Source organism: Atractosteus spatula, chromosome 21 (genome assembly GCF_055471065.1).
Source record: "Atractosteus spatula isolate fAtrSpa1 chromosome 21, fAtrSpa1.hap1, whole genome shotgun sequence".
In the NCBI taxonomy this organism is placed as follows: Eukaryota; Metazoa; Chordata; class Actinopteri; order Semionotiformes; family Lepisosteidae; genus Atractosteus; species Atractosteus spatula.
Genome location: NC_142726.1, coordinates 1,781,859 through 1,800,450, shown reverse-complemented (window position 1 = coordinate 1,800,450; position 18,592 = coordinate 1,781,859). Strand labels below are relative to the sequence as shown.

Here is an 18,592-nt window from a genome sequence, read left to right as displayed (position 1 = left end):
GAAGCCAGCCAGCCCCACGGGCGCCTACTGGGTCTCAGAGGGTAAAGCAGGGCGATTCAGTGAAAGGATCTGGGGCTGGAAGCCGGAAGCTCCAAGATTATATTTAATAATCTTGCTTAATAATCAAGCTGGGGTCTGCGAAAAGAAATTCCTGATGCAAGAAATGAGGGCCAATACAGTGATCTTATCTTCAAGAGCTTTGAGTGGAGTGTCCAGAAAAGCGCTATATAAAAGAGTAAGCAATTATGAATTACCTCTGTGCACAGCCGACTCCAGGCACAGCAGCAGGTAGGAAAGCCGGGCCTCTCTTGCCCGGGGCAAGTTGTTGTCCACGCTGCAGCGGTATTTGCGCAGGTCCACCTTGCAGGCCTTGGCCAGCGAGTAGCTGACCTTGTAGTCCTGCGCGATCAGCTTCTGCCGTGTGGTCAGGGCATCCCGGCACTGTACAGAAAGGCAGCTCTCGTCAGAACCGCTGGCAACCAGCCCGCTGCTCGGGCCCTGGTGCTGCCCCCACGTGGCCACCGGCGTGCTTCACATACCTTTTCAGACATGGCCTCCTCAAACTTGTGGTTAAAGAGACACTTGTAGACTCTGCCCTCGCCAGCCTGGGTCTACACACAACAGAGACAAACGGATCACACACACCACACAAAAGGAAGCAAGGAGGTTTGTAAAATGTGGTAAAAACGGTACAGCATAGCATGGTTAGGAGCAGGACATTCCACCTCATCCAACTGACTCAGCTGTTCCCATTTAAAGAGCACAAAAAGGAAGCTCTACAGAACTTGCAGCCTGTTTGGTAACTGGCCCAAGGATCTCAGCATGGTGTCCAGCTCTTACACCAGCGGTAACCCCTGATCTCTGGAAAGCAGTGTGCAGGGGAGAAGAGAAAGAACTGTCGTGTTAAGTGCCCAAGATGCTTCAACGCTTAACGTTAGGATGTCTACATCCCAGTACCTCACGTTTGCACTCATTTGCCTGTTTTTAGGTGGCAAAAACCAGTGAGCACATTAAGCACCCCAGCACCCTGCAACTGGACTGGAATTTCAGTGTCGGAGGTGAGGCAGAAGGTTTTTTTTACTCAGTAGAATTCACTTAAGGAAAACTGAAACTTCCTTTCTGGAATCCCATTCAAACCTCTCCCTTCAGAGGTGCTGTATTCACCAGGAAAGAGAAGGGCAACCCAGTTTCGCAGAAGCAGGTGGGATGCGATGCTGCACCGGGCTACGCCTGCCTGCTGGAAGCAGACTGATCAAAAGGGCTCTGGGGCCTTACGTTCTCGCAGAAGCGCTCCCGGTCGTCGCGGCAGGAGAAGAACAGGTAGCGGTCGAGGTGGAAGTCATCGGAGGAGAGCTCGGCCACGCGCAGGATGGCCTTCTTGCACTCCTCCTTGATGCTGTGCCGCCCCTCCTGCTGCTCGGCCTCGCTGACCAGCCCCTTCTCCAGGCATGCGATCACCTCGCCCTGGGAGTGGACGTCCTGTGCGGAGAGGGAGGGGAGAGGGCCTCGGATCAGCTCTGTGACACGCGGACACGGCCCGTCCTCAGGCCTGGTCTCGCCACTCATCTCAAAATCAGCATCACGAGTCTCAAACACTACGCACCAGACTGAAAAGTTGAGACATGAATATTTCATGTGATGTTCAAAATGGTGAAAAAAAGAATGGGTTCTGAGCAGATTAGGCGTTCGATATGGGTTTTACCCCACAGATGGGTTCAGGCTGTGCGATACCAGAGAATACTGGGGTTTGTAATATCCGAGTCAGAAAAGACTGGGGGGGAGGGGGGGAGGCCACAGGTACAGAGGTCTAGGCACCCTCAGCTTTCCCGGTGCCTATAATTCTTTTGCTGCAAAGTACCTTATATTTCAGAGGCTGTTTAAAAAGACAAGAGCAGGTTAGGTCTGCCACACTGCATATTTCATTATACTTGGCTCTACCAATAAAACAGCCCATTAAAATCCATCTACATTTTATTAGATTGGTCTCGGCAGTCCATCCATCATGACACACACCCTGACCGCGAGCAGCCTATTAAAAACCCATGTCTTCTCGCCATTTCAGTGTATTTTAATGTCTCAAAGTGCATCATTATTTCAGGTAAGCTACAATAGGCCATGGACAAAGACTTCAGTCAAAAGCACCGTCTCTGAAAGGAATTGTGTAACCCAAGTCCTTGAAAATAATGCTTTTCACACAGACGGTTCTTCAGTGGTGATGGACTTGGAGTACATGCAAAATGCACTTTTACAAAGGATTGCATTTTACTAAGGCGGTACAGTGGTGTAGTAGTTAGCTTTGCTGCCTTGGAGTGCCAAGTTCCTGGGCTGAATTCCCGGGGTGCAGTCTGTTTATATATTCTCCTTGTGTTTGCATGGGTTTCCTCCAATCGGTTATTGGGAGTGATGTGATGCATCACACTGTCGATATGGATACGGAAGAGCACAGCAAGAGGTTTTTTTCCCCCGATTCGAGGTTTTCAAAGGACAATGTTATCATCACTTAATGATGGGAGTCATTTGGATTGTGCATTTTTATTTTTGCCATTCGGTTTTTCAGACATCCACCACGAGCCCAGAGGCTCCTTTCAAGATCATCAAGAAATCACCAAACCATTAATTAACCATTAAAGGAAATTATCCATGACCTCCTCCGCGATGGGTCCAAATGTGCCCATTTCTCAAGATGAAGAAATCCGCGGCTGCAGCAACCACTGGAGCACGGTCTTCCTTGCCATCGGGGCGTCTGCGCGCAGCGCGGCACGGGGTCGCTCTTACCTTCTCTCCAGGGTTAATGCTGCCACAGCGGAGGGTGTTGATGTCCTCTCGGCACTTGTCCATGAAGCCGCAGATGAGCCGGTAGTCGCTGAAGATGATGGTGGTCATCTTGGTGATGTACTGGTGGCACTGGTACTCGGTGATGTTCCCCCGGTGGTCCACCAGACAGGACACCAGGTAGCCCTTCCCTCGCTCCTCCTCAGCACACTCCTTGATCTGCCCGGCACACAGCCAGCAAAACAACCATCTTAACACGAACAAGACCCCTGGCGAGAGCACCGCAGGCGCCCCTTCCTGCTCACTGCTAAAATTGCTCGCTCACCTCCGAGATGGTGCTCTTGCACACTTCCACAGCAACGGACTCAAACTTGGGATCCGTCGTCAAGTTGTACTTGTAGTTCCACAGCAGCTGTTGGAAAGGTCAGAGGTCACTGTCAAAGCTCAGAGGGAACCAGGCACATGATGGCTTTAAAAGTAAAGACAAGACACCGCCTGCAGACTATTAATAGGTTAATGGCTTCACAGACTCCCTTATTTAGAGGGACCGCATCTACAGAGTAATTAACACACTGGGCAGTAGTACTCACATGGTTTTTATCTACAGATGAAAGTTAAGGAGAAAGTCACATGAAACATTCATGTGGTACTTTAAAAAGATGAAATTTGCATTTCACATACCACAAGGAGCAAAGTGCAACATCTGCAACTAGGAGAGACTCAAAATGACATCACTGTGTAGCCTGATTAAGATGGAAGTGAGCTTGTTAAATTTCACATGGGGACAATTCAACTGACACCTTCAGCTCCGTCAGGTCATGGAGTTATCAAAACTGGCTGGCATTTTACAAGCCTGATACATTTACAAGCATCCTACAGGCAGTCTGCAGGAAGCCTAAGGCCAGATAAATCGGAGTTTTACCACTGATAAGCAAACATTCAAAGAAAGCTTCCTAATAAACCTGCAAGACACTGCTGGTAATTTCAGACCCATTCGCCCACACTGTGCTCCCAAAGGTTAAAAAGCAATAAAACTTAAACACCTCACCTACCCTATTTTTTCCAACAACCGACTATTTTAAAATGTACACTACACTGAAATCCAAAACTGATCTTGCATTTTAGAATAATCAAAAGGCATGGCTGGGGTATTACTGCTTCTTATTCAGAATACAGATATTAAATTGTCAAGAAGGGAAGGCACTAATATTTCATTTCAATGAAATATTCATATTAAAATGCTTAGTCTTACTCCCATTGTTATAACCTAATGATTTAAAGGCATATTAGACTCCAAGGCCTATTAGGTGGGGGATTACAGACCCAAAACAGCTTGAGAAGGAAAACAATTTATGCAGATGAAGCATTTGATTCATTTAAAAGTACCGTGCTCAGGAGAAACGGGACAGGCAGCAGACTTTGACCTTACTGCACTCTGAAAGGTCTCTGCTCAACCCCCGCTTGAGACAAGGGGCTCCGACGCCCCAGAGCAGAACAAGACCCCGAGCACGCGGGAGCCGAAGACACCGCCTCTCTGCCGGACAATCGGGGTCCAGAGGAGAGAGAGATGAAGGGGAGAAGCACTACTTACATGGTTGCAGTCTGCAGCAATCTCCGAATCCTGTCAGGGGAGAAAAGAAAAAAAATCAGTCAGTTCAAGTAGAAAAACACCAGGTGAGCTTCTCTTAACAGTTTTCAACTGAGGGGGTAATTAGGGTTCTCTAAAACAAGAGGGGCGACATTTCTTTATTCCTACACGCGCAGGTTTAATAACCATTGTGTGCAAAGCTTTTCCCGCTGCTACAGGCACCTGCGTTACACAAACCCATCCTGCTCGGAGCCGGACAGCCTCAGCACACGTCTACACCCCGGCCAGGGAGGGGGGGGGGGGGGCACATCTCCAAACCAGCAGGGAGCCCAGGGCGAGTGCCCCGGCAGGCACGCTCCTCCTGAAGGGAATCGCCATACTGAAGGGCTGAACACAGGGGCGGGACTCAGCTAGCACCCATTAACTGGACAGGCAAACAAATTCCTACCATCCTTTCACAGAAACCCCCACCCCCCCCAGCAGAGCCACTGGCAGAGTCAATCCCTTCGGCCTTGTTTGACACAACCGGGCCCACAGCGCCTCAGCTCTGACTGGCGCCACAGTCCAGGCAGGTTTCTGAACAGCCAATCCGCTCATTCCAGAGGGGCTTACCACCGACCTTCGTCTGCAACAACCAGCTGATCACAGCAGGCCTTCGGCAACCACGGCTTGGCACAAAAGGAAGAAAGCTCACATCCGCCATGTCCTGCAGGAGCACGCGCAGAACGAACAGACGCAAAAACGAGACCTCAGAAAACAAGGGCTGGCGACTTCCAGGACCCCTGAATCAACCTCATTGGTGCAGCCCAGTCTCGTGTGGAACTGAAGCACTTCTCTTTAAGGCAAGGGTGGCACAGCACAGGGTCTGCAGGCATACCGATCACACCTGGATTAACAGTGCTGTCATGAGGTAACTCAAAACTCCACCTGGCATTAAAAAAAAACTGCAATCACGGTCACACTCACAAAGTCATGGGGATTTGAGAAAGGGAGGGCACCCCAGGAAGCCTAAAGGACGGGGGGTGTGATGCAGGCTCAGGGACACTGTCTGAATCACTGAACTAATACCAATCAAGCACACATGCCGGGAAACTCGAAGGGCGAACACAAAATTGATTCATGCAAATCGCATCATTGCCATAATCCCCTCTCACGATCAATAACCCAGCTCTGGGCTGCCTTGTCCTCTGCTCAGCTCTAACGCACCCTGTACAGCCTCGACCCGCAAACCCGAGGTAGGGATTAAAAATCCTTCAATCTCACCCCCTTTTCCACTCTTATTTTAGAGACTAGGGCTCCAGTCCAAGCCAAAGAGGTGTGCTTGGTCTCACCCTGAGCCATCTGCCATCTCTTGCTTCTTTGAACTGTGTGGTCACTACAAACTGCATTTTCCATTACCTCCCTCCCCGTTGGGGTGGTCTTGGGACGAGCAGAGAGGAATGACTTTCCGAGAACGAGGCAGTACAGACTTCCTTCAAGAACTGGAAAAAAAAATGATCTGGGATTTGATTAGAGTCACAACAGCAAGATGTCTGATCAGGACAAAAAAAAGGGCAGGAAGTCTGGGCACAGGCACACTTCTGGACCCACCACAGCCAAAGGTGCTCTTTCAGGTTTTCTGCATGAGCAACGCCTCATCCTCAAAGGCTCTAAAGAGAAGAGAGAGTTGCTGGGGAGTTCAACCTCCTCAAGTGGCTTGTCACCAACAAGGACTTCTCCTACTGGGACAAGAAACAGGAGACCAGTACAGTAAAAAGTACAGACAGATCCCTCCTCCTGAAAGCCTGGCAGGTACCTGGCCCTGATGACATACAGGCGTTCAGTCAGAAAAAAAAGCGCGGTAATGTAGATACCGCATCAGCTGGAGCCGATATGCAGCTTTACTCTCAGAAGCAGGTTAGCAAAAACTGACATGCTGACATTTGCAGAAAACTTGCAGAACCCTGGTAAATGTGGATTATTGGTCTCCATATTGGAGTTGATGACCAATTGTCCGCAGAACAGCTGGCAGAAGCTTCTGCACACCAGCCACTCTCAATTTCAGCAGCCATCAAAGCCTGAGGGGACTGTGCTACAACTGATACACTTAAAACTTAGGGCAGAAAACGATTTGACAATCCGGACATGCTGCAGCTCTTCTGTCCAGTAATAACAGACATCTACATGATACTGAGGCCAGCCCATCACCGCAGGTCTGCTGTGTTGATGTACTTGGACAGACAGAACTAATCATTACTTGGCTCCAGGCCCAGTCTGCTCCAGTCACTGCTGTAGTACATGGAGTCTCCTTCAGTGGCAGGAGCCCTGTATTAAACACCTGCACCACAAGGATTCAAAAAACAGATCGCCAGGATAGGGGAGGGAAAAGTGTTTTATCCCCCAACCGCTGTAAGCAGTAACAGAGAATGGCTTTACACCCATTACCAACAGTCACTTCCCTGGAAAGACACCAACCAAAGGGAACAACACAGCTCGACACCAAGTGCTTGGTAAAAGCCCCACCTTCCAGCTAATGGCTGTTAAAAACCACATAGCGACATTCATTGGTGCTCAAAGGTATTCTTAAAAAAAAATCCCTCCCATGCCCTACCACAGATAACTCATTGTTCTCTGTCCCCCAAATCAGCAGTGAAGTGAACTCCACAAACTAGACACTGCAGTCAATTGGTCTTAAAAGTCACAGGGGGAGGTTAATTCCACACCGAAAAGTGAAAAATGCAGTGGTATCGTTTTCAGTAGTTCAAGTAGGTAGCTGTGTCCGCATACATAAGGCTGCAAGGGAACAAGTCAAGCTGTATTCCCTGCTGACAAAAAGAGAGGAAACGAAACATTTCGGCTGTGGAGCCTTCTTGAAGTGTCAAGGCTCCACAGCCGAAACGTTGTTTCTTTTTTTCCCCCCCTTTTTTCAGCAGGGAATAAACCTTTACTTTTTTTTTCCAGTGCTGAATTAACCCCTCCGTGTTCCTTTGTAGCCCACACGCCATCACCACCCCCTTCAACAAAGACTCTCCACATGCAAGCACACCCACTGGTCTTCGTGGCTACAGCTTCCCGGACTCTGGAGCCCCACAGAAACGCACAGCTGGCTGGCAGGAGTACAAATCGGCACGCTCCCATCCACATCAGCTTCTCTGGGCATGTAAGACACGGAATGACAGGGAGAAATATGAACCCGCCTCATTTTAAGGCCTGGACTGACACCCTGCAGATACATCAAGTCTCGGGGAGTCTTGGCAACCTGCACACCTCAACAAGAGCAGAAAGCAGTCCTGCACTTCATACCATTGATCCTGGAATGCTTATTTCATGATGAGCAACAAAACAGAGTTATCACACCCAGAATCATTACAAACAAGTGCTATTGGTTCCAATACACTGCATTTTTAATGGATCTCAGTATTTCCAAAAGCGTGAAAGGTTGCAAGTCCTCCTTCACTTGACTCACATTAAGAGTGAAACAGAATACAGCAAGCACACCAGGGTTTTAAACCACCCGCTACCCGTTAAGAATCATTTTCAAATTTAGCGACAATCTCAGAATTAAGGGAGTGTAAAAAAAGCAGTGGCCAGCAATTCTAACATTTAAGAAAGACAAACCGAAGCTTTCAGGCTCTTTTCTTGTGTTCATGAGAAAATCAACCATTAATCAAAAATAAAACATTAATGAGAAAGTCAACCACAGTTCATTTATTTCAGATTTCCTCAACGGAGCTTCTCTGATCTTTAACAAGACACTAAGTTTGCCTCTTGCCTGTTAGTCTCATCTTTCCAGTCCAGAGAGCAAACAGCTCGTCCTGTGTTGATCTGTGGTCAAATGCCTTCAGATTTCACAGGAACAGTGACAGAGCTGGCTTTGCAGAAGGGAGCTTTCAGGCTGCCAAGAGCAAACACTGAGTCACATCAGGAAAACTGCAACGTCCTTGAGCCGATCTCCGGCCTTGCAAATAAGAGACGCAATGAACAAATGAAAAACATCCTGCTTGCTGTGCATGACTGGCGTGACACCGAGGTGGTCTCAGTTACCTCTCTATGGCCCAGGTAGCAGAGGAGGTCAGCCCCGTTTCCATGGTCATGCACAAGCAGGCTGAACTGCCTTTAAAGCCTCAATTATGACAGGACTCACCCTGCAGACAGCAGAAGCTTGGCTGCAAGGAGGCTTTGTCTATAGGAAATCGATGGTGATCTGCTTAAATCACAACACAAAAGGCTGCCCCCCTCTTCAGCAGCGTTAATCTAGTTCATTAATTAGAGTCCAGCCCTCTGAAAGATTTATAAAAGCCGTGCATCCTTAATGTGCAGACTAGTTCTACCTTGAGTCATTTTCTAAGAAAGGTATCCCCACCTTCATGCGAGGGAAAGGAAGGCTTCCTTTCAGAAAAATCGACAACTATCCAGATCCTGTTCATTTTGAGTCTTTAAACAGCTCGAGAACCAAGTATTCATACAGACATGAAAACTTAACCAGCTGTTAAAACAGAAGCGCGGATCTCCCACTGGTATAAATATCTTGAAATGGCACGGGCTGTAATGGTTCTGGCTAGGCAGATATACCAGAGGATCGGCTGAACCGGGCTTCAGTCCCGAATGACTGACAGGGGAGCGGCTGTGGCAGCAGGCCATGAGAATCGGAGGCGTGCTGCAGGTACGCTGGCAGGAAATCAAAGCTTCGTGCACACGGAGACAAAGCCCTGCATCAACCTCCCAGGAGGAACACAGTGCGCCTGGGGGGCAAGGTGTCAAGTGAACCTCGGAAAGCGAGAGGGAATCTGATCTCACACCAGGCTTTATAATTCCGGGCACTTCCTGCTCCTTAAGAACGACAAAAGGTTTCTAGCAGCAGGTATAGACAGCAGTTCAGAAGTGCCTTCTTCCTCTGCTCCCATCTGCCAGTGCATCCTTGTGCCAACTTAAGATACCAGCCTGTCACTGCCAGATCACAGTGCTGTGCCTCAAGTGCACGTTAGCAGGACCACAAAAGAATGCATCAGATCAAAGTTCAATGATCAATTAACCACAAAGTGCACACCACCTTTTACAGCTTTCTTATAACCACAATAGTTCTGAAATTAGGACATATAGCTCAAATCTGAAATAACTTTAATTAGATGAACTAAACAATGATTAATCCAACAACACTGCTAGATTCAGATGGCCTCAAGTGTCAAAGGACTCCAAGAGAATGAAGCTCAATGCATCAACACCTTACCTACCTCCAGTGGGGGCAGGAAATGGGCACCTTTGTTTTTAATAAAAAGAGCAGTGACTCAATGTGGAGAACCCACATAGGCAGAGGAAACGTTTTCACACAAATGCAGCAACATCACATCCTAAACTGAGATTCAGGCACTATATCCTGAAAACAAAGACAAGCGAATTCTAACCCGAGGTGCAGGAGTAATTCAAACCAAGTAAGCTGTAAACCCTTTTACTCTTTTCTTATACTACCGCTCCACAGGCATTTTAAAAAACGCTACGATGCTGGCGCTGTATACGACAGTGTAATCCTAACCCTTTCTCCCGGACTGCTTCATCCCGCACAGGGTCACGGTGAGCCCGCTCCAATCAGGTGGGACCCCTGCCAGGATGGGATGCCCAGCCTGCTTTCCCAGTTAACCCTGCCAGCATGTCCTCTCCCTCACTTCTGCTTACCGCGCTACACGGAACGTCACAAGTACGGATAGAATACCCGCGAATGTCCGCTGTGCAGACGGCTAGAAAGCAATGATCATGAAGAAGGCATGGCTCCCGGTGGAACAGTGGAAAGCGGACAGACCTCCTGCAGCTCCAGCTCTAGCCCCACTCCCGCGGGAGAGTCCGGCCGTGTCCCGGCACCGCCTGAGCCCAGAGAGACACTTTGCTGGCTCACGCCCGTACACACGGACTCCTGCCTGCCTGCAGAGGGGGCAGCCGTTTAAACCCCAGAGCGGACCCCAGACATGTGCGATGGTGGCCGAGGTGGGGAGAGAGAGGGGAACCCCAGCTCCCTCCCTCCTCCCCAAGACTAGAGAGATCAAGTCTAGCACGCACGCACAGGAGTTTTCTACCAGGCTATACATCTTTGCCTTCTCCCCAACTCTTTCACAACCAAAGAGTCTGTATCCAAACCTAAGGGTTACAGCCCTGCAAACACAAATGCTCACAGGCAAACTGAAAGCCTCCTGTGTGTACACGCCTAGGATGCTACATGTCCTTTCCCTGGTGCTGTGGAAGCAATCCAAGACAGACTTTGGTTCAGGGAATTAAATGCACCAAACCCGCAAAACTAGAGGAAACATGTTACCATAACAGGTTTGACTGCCCAGTGGAGTAAAAGCACCTCTACTTCGGTTTTCTAGCTCCAAAGCCATCTAAGCTCCAGCACTTTGTCATTCATCTATATAGTACCCATGTCCAGGTCCATTTTAATACACCTGCATATTACCACCTATGATACAGTGGTAAACTGCAACATTTAAAGTTAACGTTTAATCCACAGCCACTGGAATTCAGAGAGATCAGACTTATGAAAAGTTAATAAAAAACAGCACCATGGGGTATTTAATATTATTGAACAACCTTGAAACACCAACAACAGTCATGAAACAGTTCTTTCAAAGTTGTTGCATAATGAAGGGCCGATACAGCTTCAATGAAAAACACTTCCTTCTGACCCAGTAACACGGTAATATTCTACCTGAACTCGTTCTTCCCACCGACATTTTACAGCAAATAAAAATAACATGAAACTTACGTCCTGTTCTCCTTGTGGCAGACATTTAATCTCATATACGTAAAACTCCACCTCCAGGTGGTGGACTAAAAAGCACTGAGGTTACCTTCTTACATAAAAATGTAACTGCTATCTGATTCATCCTCTTCTGGCCTGAAAGAGACCCCATGTTGTCAACCTGTCAGTGTGATAAAGTCGCACGTCACACTAATAGGGAGGTATCAGCGTTAAGTAGACGTTTTGCAAAGAGACACTACAGTGATGTTACAACTCTCTTCCAAATGCACCCGACACTGCAGAAAGGCCTGGCTGGGATTCTCCTCTGACTCGCTCTGCCAGTACTACAGCTGGAAAGCAAGCACACTTCAGGAACGAGATGGGAGGAGAAAGAAAACCAACAGGGTGGAGTGAACCGGAAATTAAGCCAAGAAAACTTCTGGACGACTTGATGCCAAAACTTGTCTACCGAAGAGCCAAGATGCTACAGAATTTTCCACCCACGATTCTCCAGCCAGGACTTCTCGATCTCCAGAAATTACAACAGTCACAACAGCTTAGTGCACAGAGCAAGTGAACCTACAGAACTACAGCATGGGCCATGTTGCAGGTGTCAATCACCAACAGCCACAGTCTCCAGGCTGTCCTGAGAAACGGGAACTTCACAGGCACCTGCCTTCCTCTGCTTTCACCCTTCCCATTCCCAAAATTCCCATGTAACAGGGGGCACTGGGGAATCCATTGCAGACTGGCAGAAACCCAGTTTTAATTGCCGAGTAATCTGAGATGACAAATCAGTTGAATACCAGAAAAACAACAATTGGCCCAAAACAATGAGACTGGCAAATTTAGTCCTAATCCTATTATGCACCAGTCATCTGAACACGGCAATCCCCCAAACAGTTATGGGGCCACAATGAAATGAAGATGTTAAGCCCCTTTTGTGATAAAGCCTCCAATTAGTTAAGCCTGGCCTCCCCCATCAACCGGCTCTTGGCCAGCTCTCCTGAAGACTAGGCTCTGCCATGAGCCACTTCTCAAGGGGCAGAGGTGAAGGCCTGCATTTTCATTCAGCACAAGACCCAGCTAGCACAGCCAGCCAGATAGAGGTCACCATAAGAGACGTTCGACTGAGTCAGCTTTCTTCTCCTGTAATGAAAAGGTTTGAGAGTGGAAAAAATGACACCCTGAAGCCTGCTTTTGCTTAAGCTCAAGGTGGCTGGAGACCTCTTACTCTCCAAGAGGGACCTACCAACTCCTGTATTTATGACCTTATGAAGAGGGCAAAGGTAAAAGGGCAGGCATACACATAAGGAAAGGCAAGTGAGGCCAACATTAAAAGCAAAAACCAGGAACCCACATGACAGTGGGAATGTCCAAACTGCGACAGTGAAAGGGTTGAAAAACAATTGACCATCATGTTGCTTCATGCAATGATCACCTAACATGGGTTTTCTTACAGTTTTATTCAAAGGTTTACATTTCAGTATAATAATGCCACACTGCCAAGGAATACGCTTGAGCAGCCCAGTCAAAGTTATGACTTTAATCCCACATAAAAACCATGGTGGGACTTGACAATTACAGCCCATCTGTCCCTAATGAATTGGAGCAATTTTGCTGGGAAGAAAAGACAATTCTACCATTCCACCATGCAAAGCTGTTTAAAACAGGTTTAAGCCACTCCAGCCTAGTGTACTCTACAGTATAGAGAATGCAAAGAGGGCTTTTTCTCCTTGATTGGGCCACAAGGTGAAATTTAATCAGCCCTTTTAAGAACTGCCTGCTGATTATAAATGTGTCTGCATGATCATTCTCTCCTCATCACCAATAGGAAATTTTATAAGAATTCTGTACAATCCAGCAACACGGACTCGCACCGATGTCAACTTGAAGAGCACCCTCCACTTTTTATTCCCGCAATGAGAGGACGCCAGTCAGCAACTTTCAAACATACCCACATCAACTTAGAATCATTTAAATATTTAAACACTGATAAACACTTTTGGTAGGGGTTACGTGATATGAGTGTGATGTTCAGTAATTGCAAAGTTCACAAAGTCATGAGAGCAAGTACTGAAATTGTAAAAGATTAAGCACTAGAGCACTATAATGTTTGGAAAATATATAACTACATGTCTCAGTGCATCCAAACCAAGGGCACATACAAAAATACTGCTTTCAAGTGACTGCTGCAGCCTTGGCACAGTAACATGCAATAGCCAAAGCCCCTCTGCAGAACACACCAGACCAGCCTCTCCTGCTCCTTCTCAAGACCTCACACGCGCTGGACAGGTCTGCACAGTTACAGAAAGCTTAATTTACTGGTTTTGCAACTCAAGTTTGTCAGGTACAGTTCAAGTCTGATTTAAACCGCAACCCAAGGGCAGTCCAGCCCATTTTTGCACTTGGGACTTAGAACATGGTCACAGAAGACTCACGCCAGTTTTCTAAAAACAAAACTGAGTTGTGGGCATTTGTCATCACACATATGTGTAAGTGTAAAATGAACATTTCTCTTAGGTGATCCTTCAGCTTCAGAATTACACACAAGTAAGGACAGAGGTCAGGGGTAGTGAACGTGAACTTTGCCATTTCCACTCCAAGACTTTGTCCCAGTTAATCCTTAATACATTATCTTCAGAAACAATTTAATTTGCAGGCATAGAACAATTACTAACTACATTTGACTACCTGCGATTTAAACTGTGAAGCAGGTGCCCCCAATTCTGGTCCTGGAGAACCTGTAGAGACACTGATCTTCAGTGCAGATGGGCTGTTAATGACTTCAATCAGTTCATTAGTGACTTAACTGGTCCACTTGTCAAATTCTTCCAGTTGCTTTAGAGACCTGGAAAATTTGCATACAACAGGTCCTTCAGGAACAGGACTGGGACAGCTGTTGTGAAGATACACCACGACCAATGTGCTATTTTATTGCGTCTGAGAAATTTCCAGACAGTCCCCCACAGTCACAGGGCTCAACACATGGTGAATACACCCCATGTTTACAAAATTCTCTCAATACTTTTTCCAAAGTTCAGAATGTTTGAGGTCAACAGGTAGTTTAATTACATAAGAGGTCCTTATTTCAATTAGTCACCCCCCCCAACGATGAGAGCCGTCGTTACCCTCTTAAATACATCATATCGCTTTATCAAGTTTGATGGGTGATAAGAGTGGCGAATACAGCAACACTTACTACAATCCGATACACCTTATCTGAATTTTGAAATTGATAGAATTTGTATCCATGTGACTGTATGCAATCAGTAATAGTGAGGATTAAAAACCCTTACTAACAGACTGTTTAAATACAGAAAGACTTAAGATAACACTTATAGTATTAGGTTAAATATATATATATATTGCATAAAGCACAGCTCAAAAGTGAGCTACGTTGATTTCATTCATATTATAACAGTTTCTGGTGGTGGCATCTACCACTGAACATTTTATAAGGCTCACCGTTCAGAGTCAAACACTATAAAATGAAAAATTCTAAGCAACCACTGCCTTCCGGCCCACTTAACCTAACACATAAAACAGCAAATGCGTGTTGTTAGATGCAAGAAATCTCCATTTTATAGTGATTTGTGCAATTCCCTTCACACTGCACTACCAAGATCAAACAAAAGCACTCCCACATTTCCAGATCCACAGTCGAGAGGAAGTTTGCATGGAAATCATGAAAGCATACGGTTATTGCAGTGTTTTGTTGGTGGATGAGCATGTTAGGGCACAGTTTCACAGACAAACAGAATGGCGCCCATCTGTGAGGATTTGCCCATCCGAGAGTGTGCGCGAGACAGCCTTCCCAGCCCACGAGTGCAGAGCTGTGGGTCAGTGTTAGGAGTGGACTGGAACCTGCCCAGTGGGAGACTGGTGAGGACACCCCCTGGTCACCACACCTGTGCAGGACACGAGATGACTCCCGAACAGAGATCGGAGCACTGAGGGCTTGTGAGAGCACTGCCAAGCCCCGCTGCAGTCTGTATCAAACAGCAAACGGCAGTAAGCAAAAAAAATCAACACACGAGCAAGATACTGATGAGAACACTCCAACAAACCCGCATTTGAAGAAATGGACCTAAGGTTTCTCCTGTCTTCAGGAGGTGAGAGGAAATTGCCTTGGCCACAAATAAAACCATTTGATCAATTACCAGTTAAAACCAGCAGGACAATAGACAGGTGCAGTTAATCAGGCTTAAATAAATGAATAAATACACCGTTTGAGCCTGAAGATGAATTAGTTCCCCTTCAGTGGATCGATTAATTAAAATTATGCAAGAGACCACAAGGCAGGCAGAAGAGGATCACAGGACTGGCAGAGCAATCCGTTCAGACTTCACAGATGCCTGTGGATGAGATGAAGACTCGCTGCGAAAAGGCAGGACAAACAGGATTCCTATAAATCAATCTTTCTACCATATACCACACACTTTGAGAGCTGGCGTTTAGAAAGCATGCACTTAGATTCTGGAAAGCAATAAAAAACTAAAAGACCTTCCAGGAGTAGAGTAATAAAGGAGAGCTGCTGTAAAGTGCCAGATTATGCTCTAGAGTGTGCTCTTAAAACTCCAAAATTAAACATGTCAGAATGCTTGATGAGATGTTAAATCAAGTTTCTGGCTACATGGTTATTAAAAGATCACACAGTACTATGTGTTAGAGTAGGGGGTACGGACTGTGGTGTCACAACTACATTCCATACTATACACAAAACAATCTGTCCTGAAGTTCAGACGTAACCTCTCAGCACTCGACCTGATCTGCGGTGGAGTGGGGCTTTAGACACAGGAGAGCTGCCATGTGTCTCTCAGGTGGGAACGTTTTTTCTTTATACTTCGTGCGTTCAAGGAAACCTTTCCTCTGCATGTACCCCAAAAAGCCGATTCTTTCGGAACAGCATGAAGACCCATTCCTATGGGTCAGTACATGCCACTTCCCCAACTATACTGCCATGAGGACACTGGGGTGTCGACGCACAACGGTCACTCCTGACCAACGCCTTCAGCTCACTGCCAGCCAAACAACCCACAAGTATCCGTGACGATACAAAAACATAACTAACAGTAATGTTGCTACGAACAGGACCAAAACCAACCTTTATCTAAAATCTGCTCTGGCCAGGCCACTGAAATGTTTCTTCAGAATATCTTCTCATCAGTAAATTGTTTAAACATAAATAAAAGCCAGATCTGTGGATGGGTAACCATTCATCCTTACAGAAAGGACGCGAGAGGGTAACTTGGGAGGCACAGGGCAGGACTGCAGCCCAGTGGGTCACTGGCATACTGGGAGGAAACCAGTGTACCCAGAAAGAGGACACCCAAACAACATGCAAGCTCCACATAGAACGCACCCCTGCCTGCACGGACCCTTATTCTGGACCCTGCTGTGAGCCAGCAGCTGTAACCACCACACCACCGGGCAGACCGGGACAACATGTAGTGTTAAACCAAAATACATCTGAACTGGACTGGAGTCCAATGTAGGTCCAAGATAATGCCCATCATACACTCTTTTTAGCTTTGCCCAGAAATGCAGGAAGAAGTTACATAAAGGGCAAATTGAGTACCATGTTCATGAAACCTTTATAAATGTTTCCAGCTGTTTAGGTCATAAGACCAGAATTGCCTGAAGCCAGAAAGCAGCTTTTGTATCTTTTAGACTTTACTGCTGCAGTCCCGTAATGGGATTTCTTGAATTTTGCAGCATTGTAAGTTTGTTTTGATTGTTTTAAAAAGCGATTTAAGGAAGACCACAGGCCTAAAAACAGCCAGCCACTGCCAAATAGCCAGCAACCAAAAAAGGAACAGTGACCAGAGAGAAAAAGAGGGAAAAAAAAGACTTAGCCTGCCCACGCCAAGAGAATAATTAACTCTTCAAAGTGTTGCCCTGCAGCCTCAGGAAAAGGGCTCTTCAGTATCAGCACACAGCATGTCTGCCTTTTTACACAGCCATCAGCTGCTGGTGGAGAGAGGTGAAGCCCCTGTAATCAGCACCAAAGGAGAAAAAAAAAAACTCACTGGCCTTTACCGCTGAGTGCTCGCCCACTGATCATTCAGGACAAACATTTCATTTCGGTATGTAAAGACAGGCCTGGACAAAATGCAAGGGATATTTGTGCAGTATGTAATCCCTTTCACTCTGTCCCCCCAAATAAACTCATGGCTGAAATAAGTCCAACAGGCCACCTTTCAAGATGCAATTAGCACATGGACTGCAGCGCTGCCATTATCGAGGAAGCACTCTAAGGCGCTGAGGATCTCCTGCAAGACCTCACCACAAGCCGATCCTGCTGAGACCTAACAGCAGAAGCTGTTACCAAGTTCCTCTTAATATACTAGTGACCGAGACCTTGACTACAGAACCCAGAAGGACTCTGGTGAACAGTAACCAGACCAAAAGGCATGAATTCCTTACTGCTGACCTACGGAGAAATAAGGGTTTGCCAGGCAAGCACAAAGGGTGACCAGAACAACGGTTTCTTATTTTTACCATGAAAAATATTCTGATCCCATCTTCCAAGGTGACTTTCTAAAAACAGAAGTACAATTGTCTATGTAGACATTCGCACACTAAAAGAAAAGGCTATAACCCGTCATGTAACAAGTTATTAACTGTGACTGAGGATTCTACAGTACATCATTAGCAGGCCGTGGTTTATTTCTAGTTCCAATTATTGCCCTGACTCTGCACATAAGCTGTACCCCTCGAATTAATAATTTCATTCAAGTTATGGCAATAAAAACTACACACCCTGGGTGAGCCAGCTCACACGCTCTGTGAACTTCAGAGCTAGGTTAGTTTGGTCAGAGGCTGCTGCTTGTCCTGTCACGAGGTACAGAGAAAGACACCAGCCCCGGCCTGAACAGGCCAGCGATTCGGCATTTTAGCAGAGGCTGTGGATTTCAGGCAACACGGAGCCCTGCGGGGAACAGGCTGGAGTGTGGGACCAGGTCATCAAAGGCACGGGACAGTAGACGGTCTGAGGTTGCTGCACACCAGGATTTAGACGCGTCACTAACTACACAAGACTGGCACGGGTGTTGAGATTCTCCATTAAATAATAAGATAATTGCAGTCATACTCATGGCCCCATTTCCTAGAGGCTGGCATAGTAAGATTTTAGCCACAGCAAGGGGTGTTTTTGCACACTCGGATGACTAAGTCTGGTTTCCACCAAGGCATACTGATATCCATCAAGTGTGAAAACCACAAGTGTTTCAGAAGACATGAAAGGAGATTAGCCATTGCAGGTCATGTAAAAGCAGCACATTTCTGGGACAGGCGAATACTTATAAAGCTCTGCATAAGTGATATCGTTACAAAAGGCGTCCCTAATGCTGTGCTCTTCTCCTTGAAGGAAGAGTTCCAACCTGTTCTCTCCAGGTCAACAGCACGAGAACTGGAACAGCCCACGTCCCTCAGTTGAGAGCAGCCCTGCAGCAGCTGTTCAAGAACGGACAGCACAAACAGGCTGAACACCAAGTCTGTGTGAAGAGCTGAGCCAAAAAGCT

The 18,592-nt window shown here is 46.8% G+C and overlaps 1 protein-coding gene across 1 annotated transcript in view; it reads right to left on the bottom strand.

Moving 5' to 3' along the window:
- The window catches only part of LOC148816970 (Golgi apparatus protein 1-like), a 37,386-nt gene that overhangs the window by 14,565 nt on the left and 4,229 nt on the right, over nucleotides 1-18,592 (bottom strand). The window contains exons 2-7 of the mRNA XM_088939291.1: nucleotides 4,364-4,393; nucleotides 3,098-3,184; nucleotides 2,776-2,991; nucleotides 1,276-1,479; nucleotides 540-611; nucleotides 255-441 (exon numbers count right to left, since the gene is read on the bottom strand). Coding sequence (XP_088795417.1) covers nucleotides 255-441; nucleotides 540-611; nucleotides 1,276-1,479; nucleotides 2,776-2,991; nucleotides 3,098-3,184; nucleotides 4,364-4,393 — 796 coding nt within the window. The remainder of the gene's footprint in view (nucleotides 1-254; nucleotides 442-539; nucleotides 612-1,275; nucleotides 1,480-2,775; nucleotides 2,992-3,097; nucleotides 3,185-4,363; nucleotides 4,394-18,592) is intronic.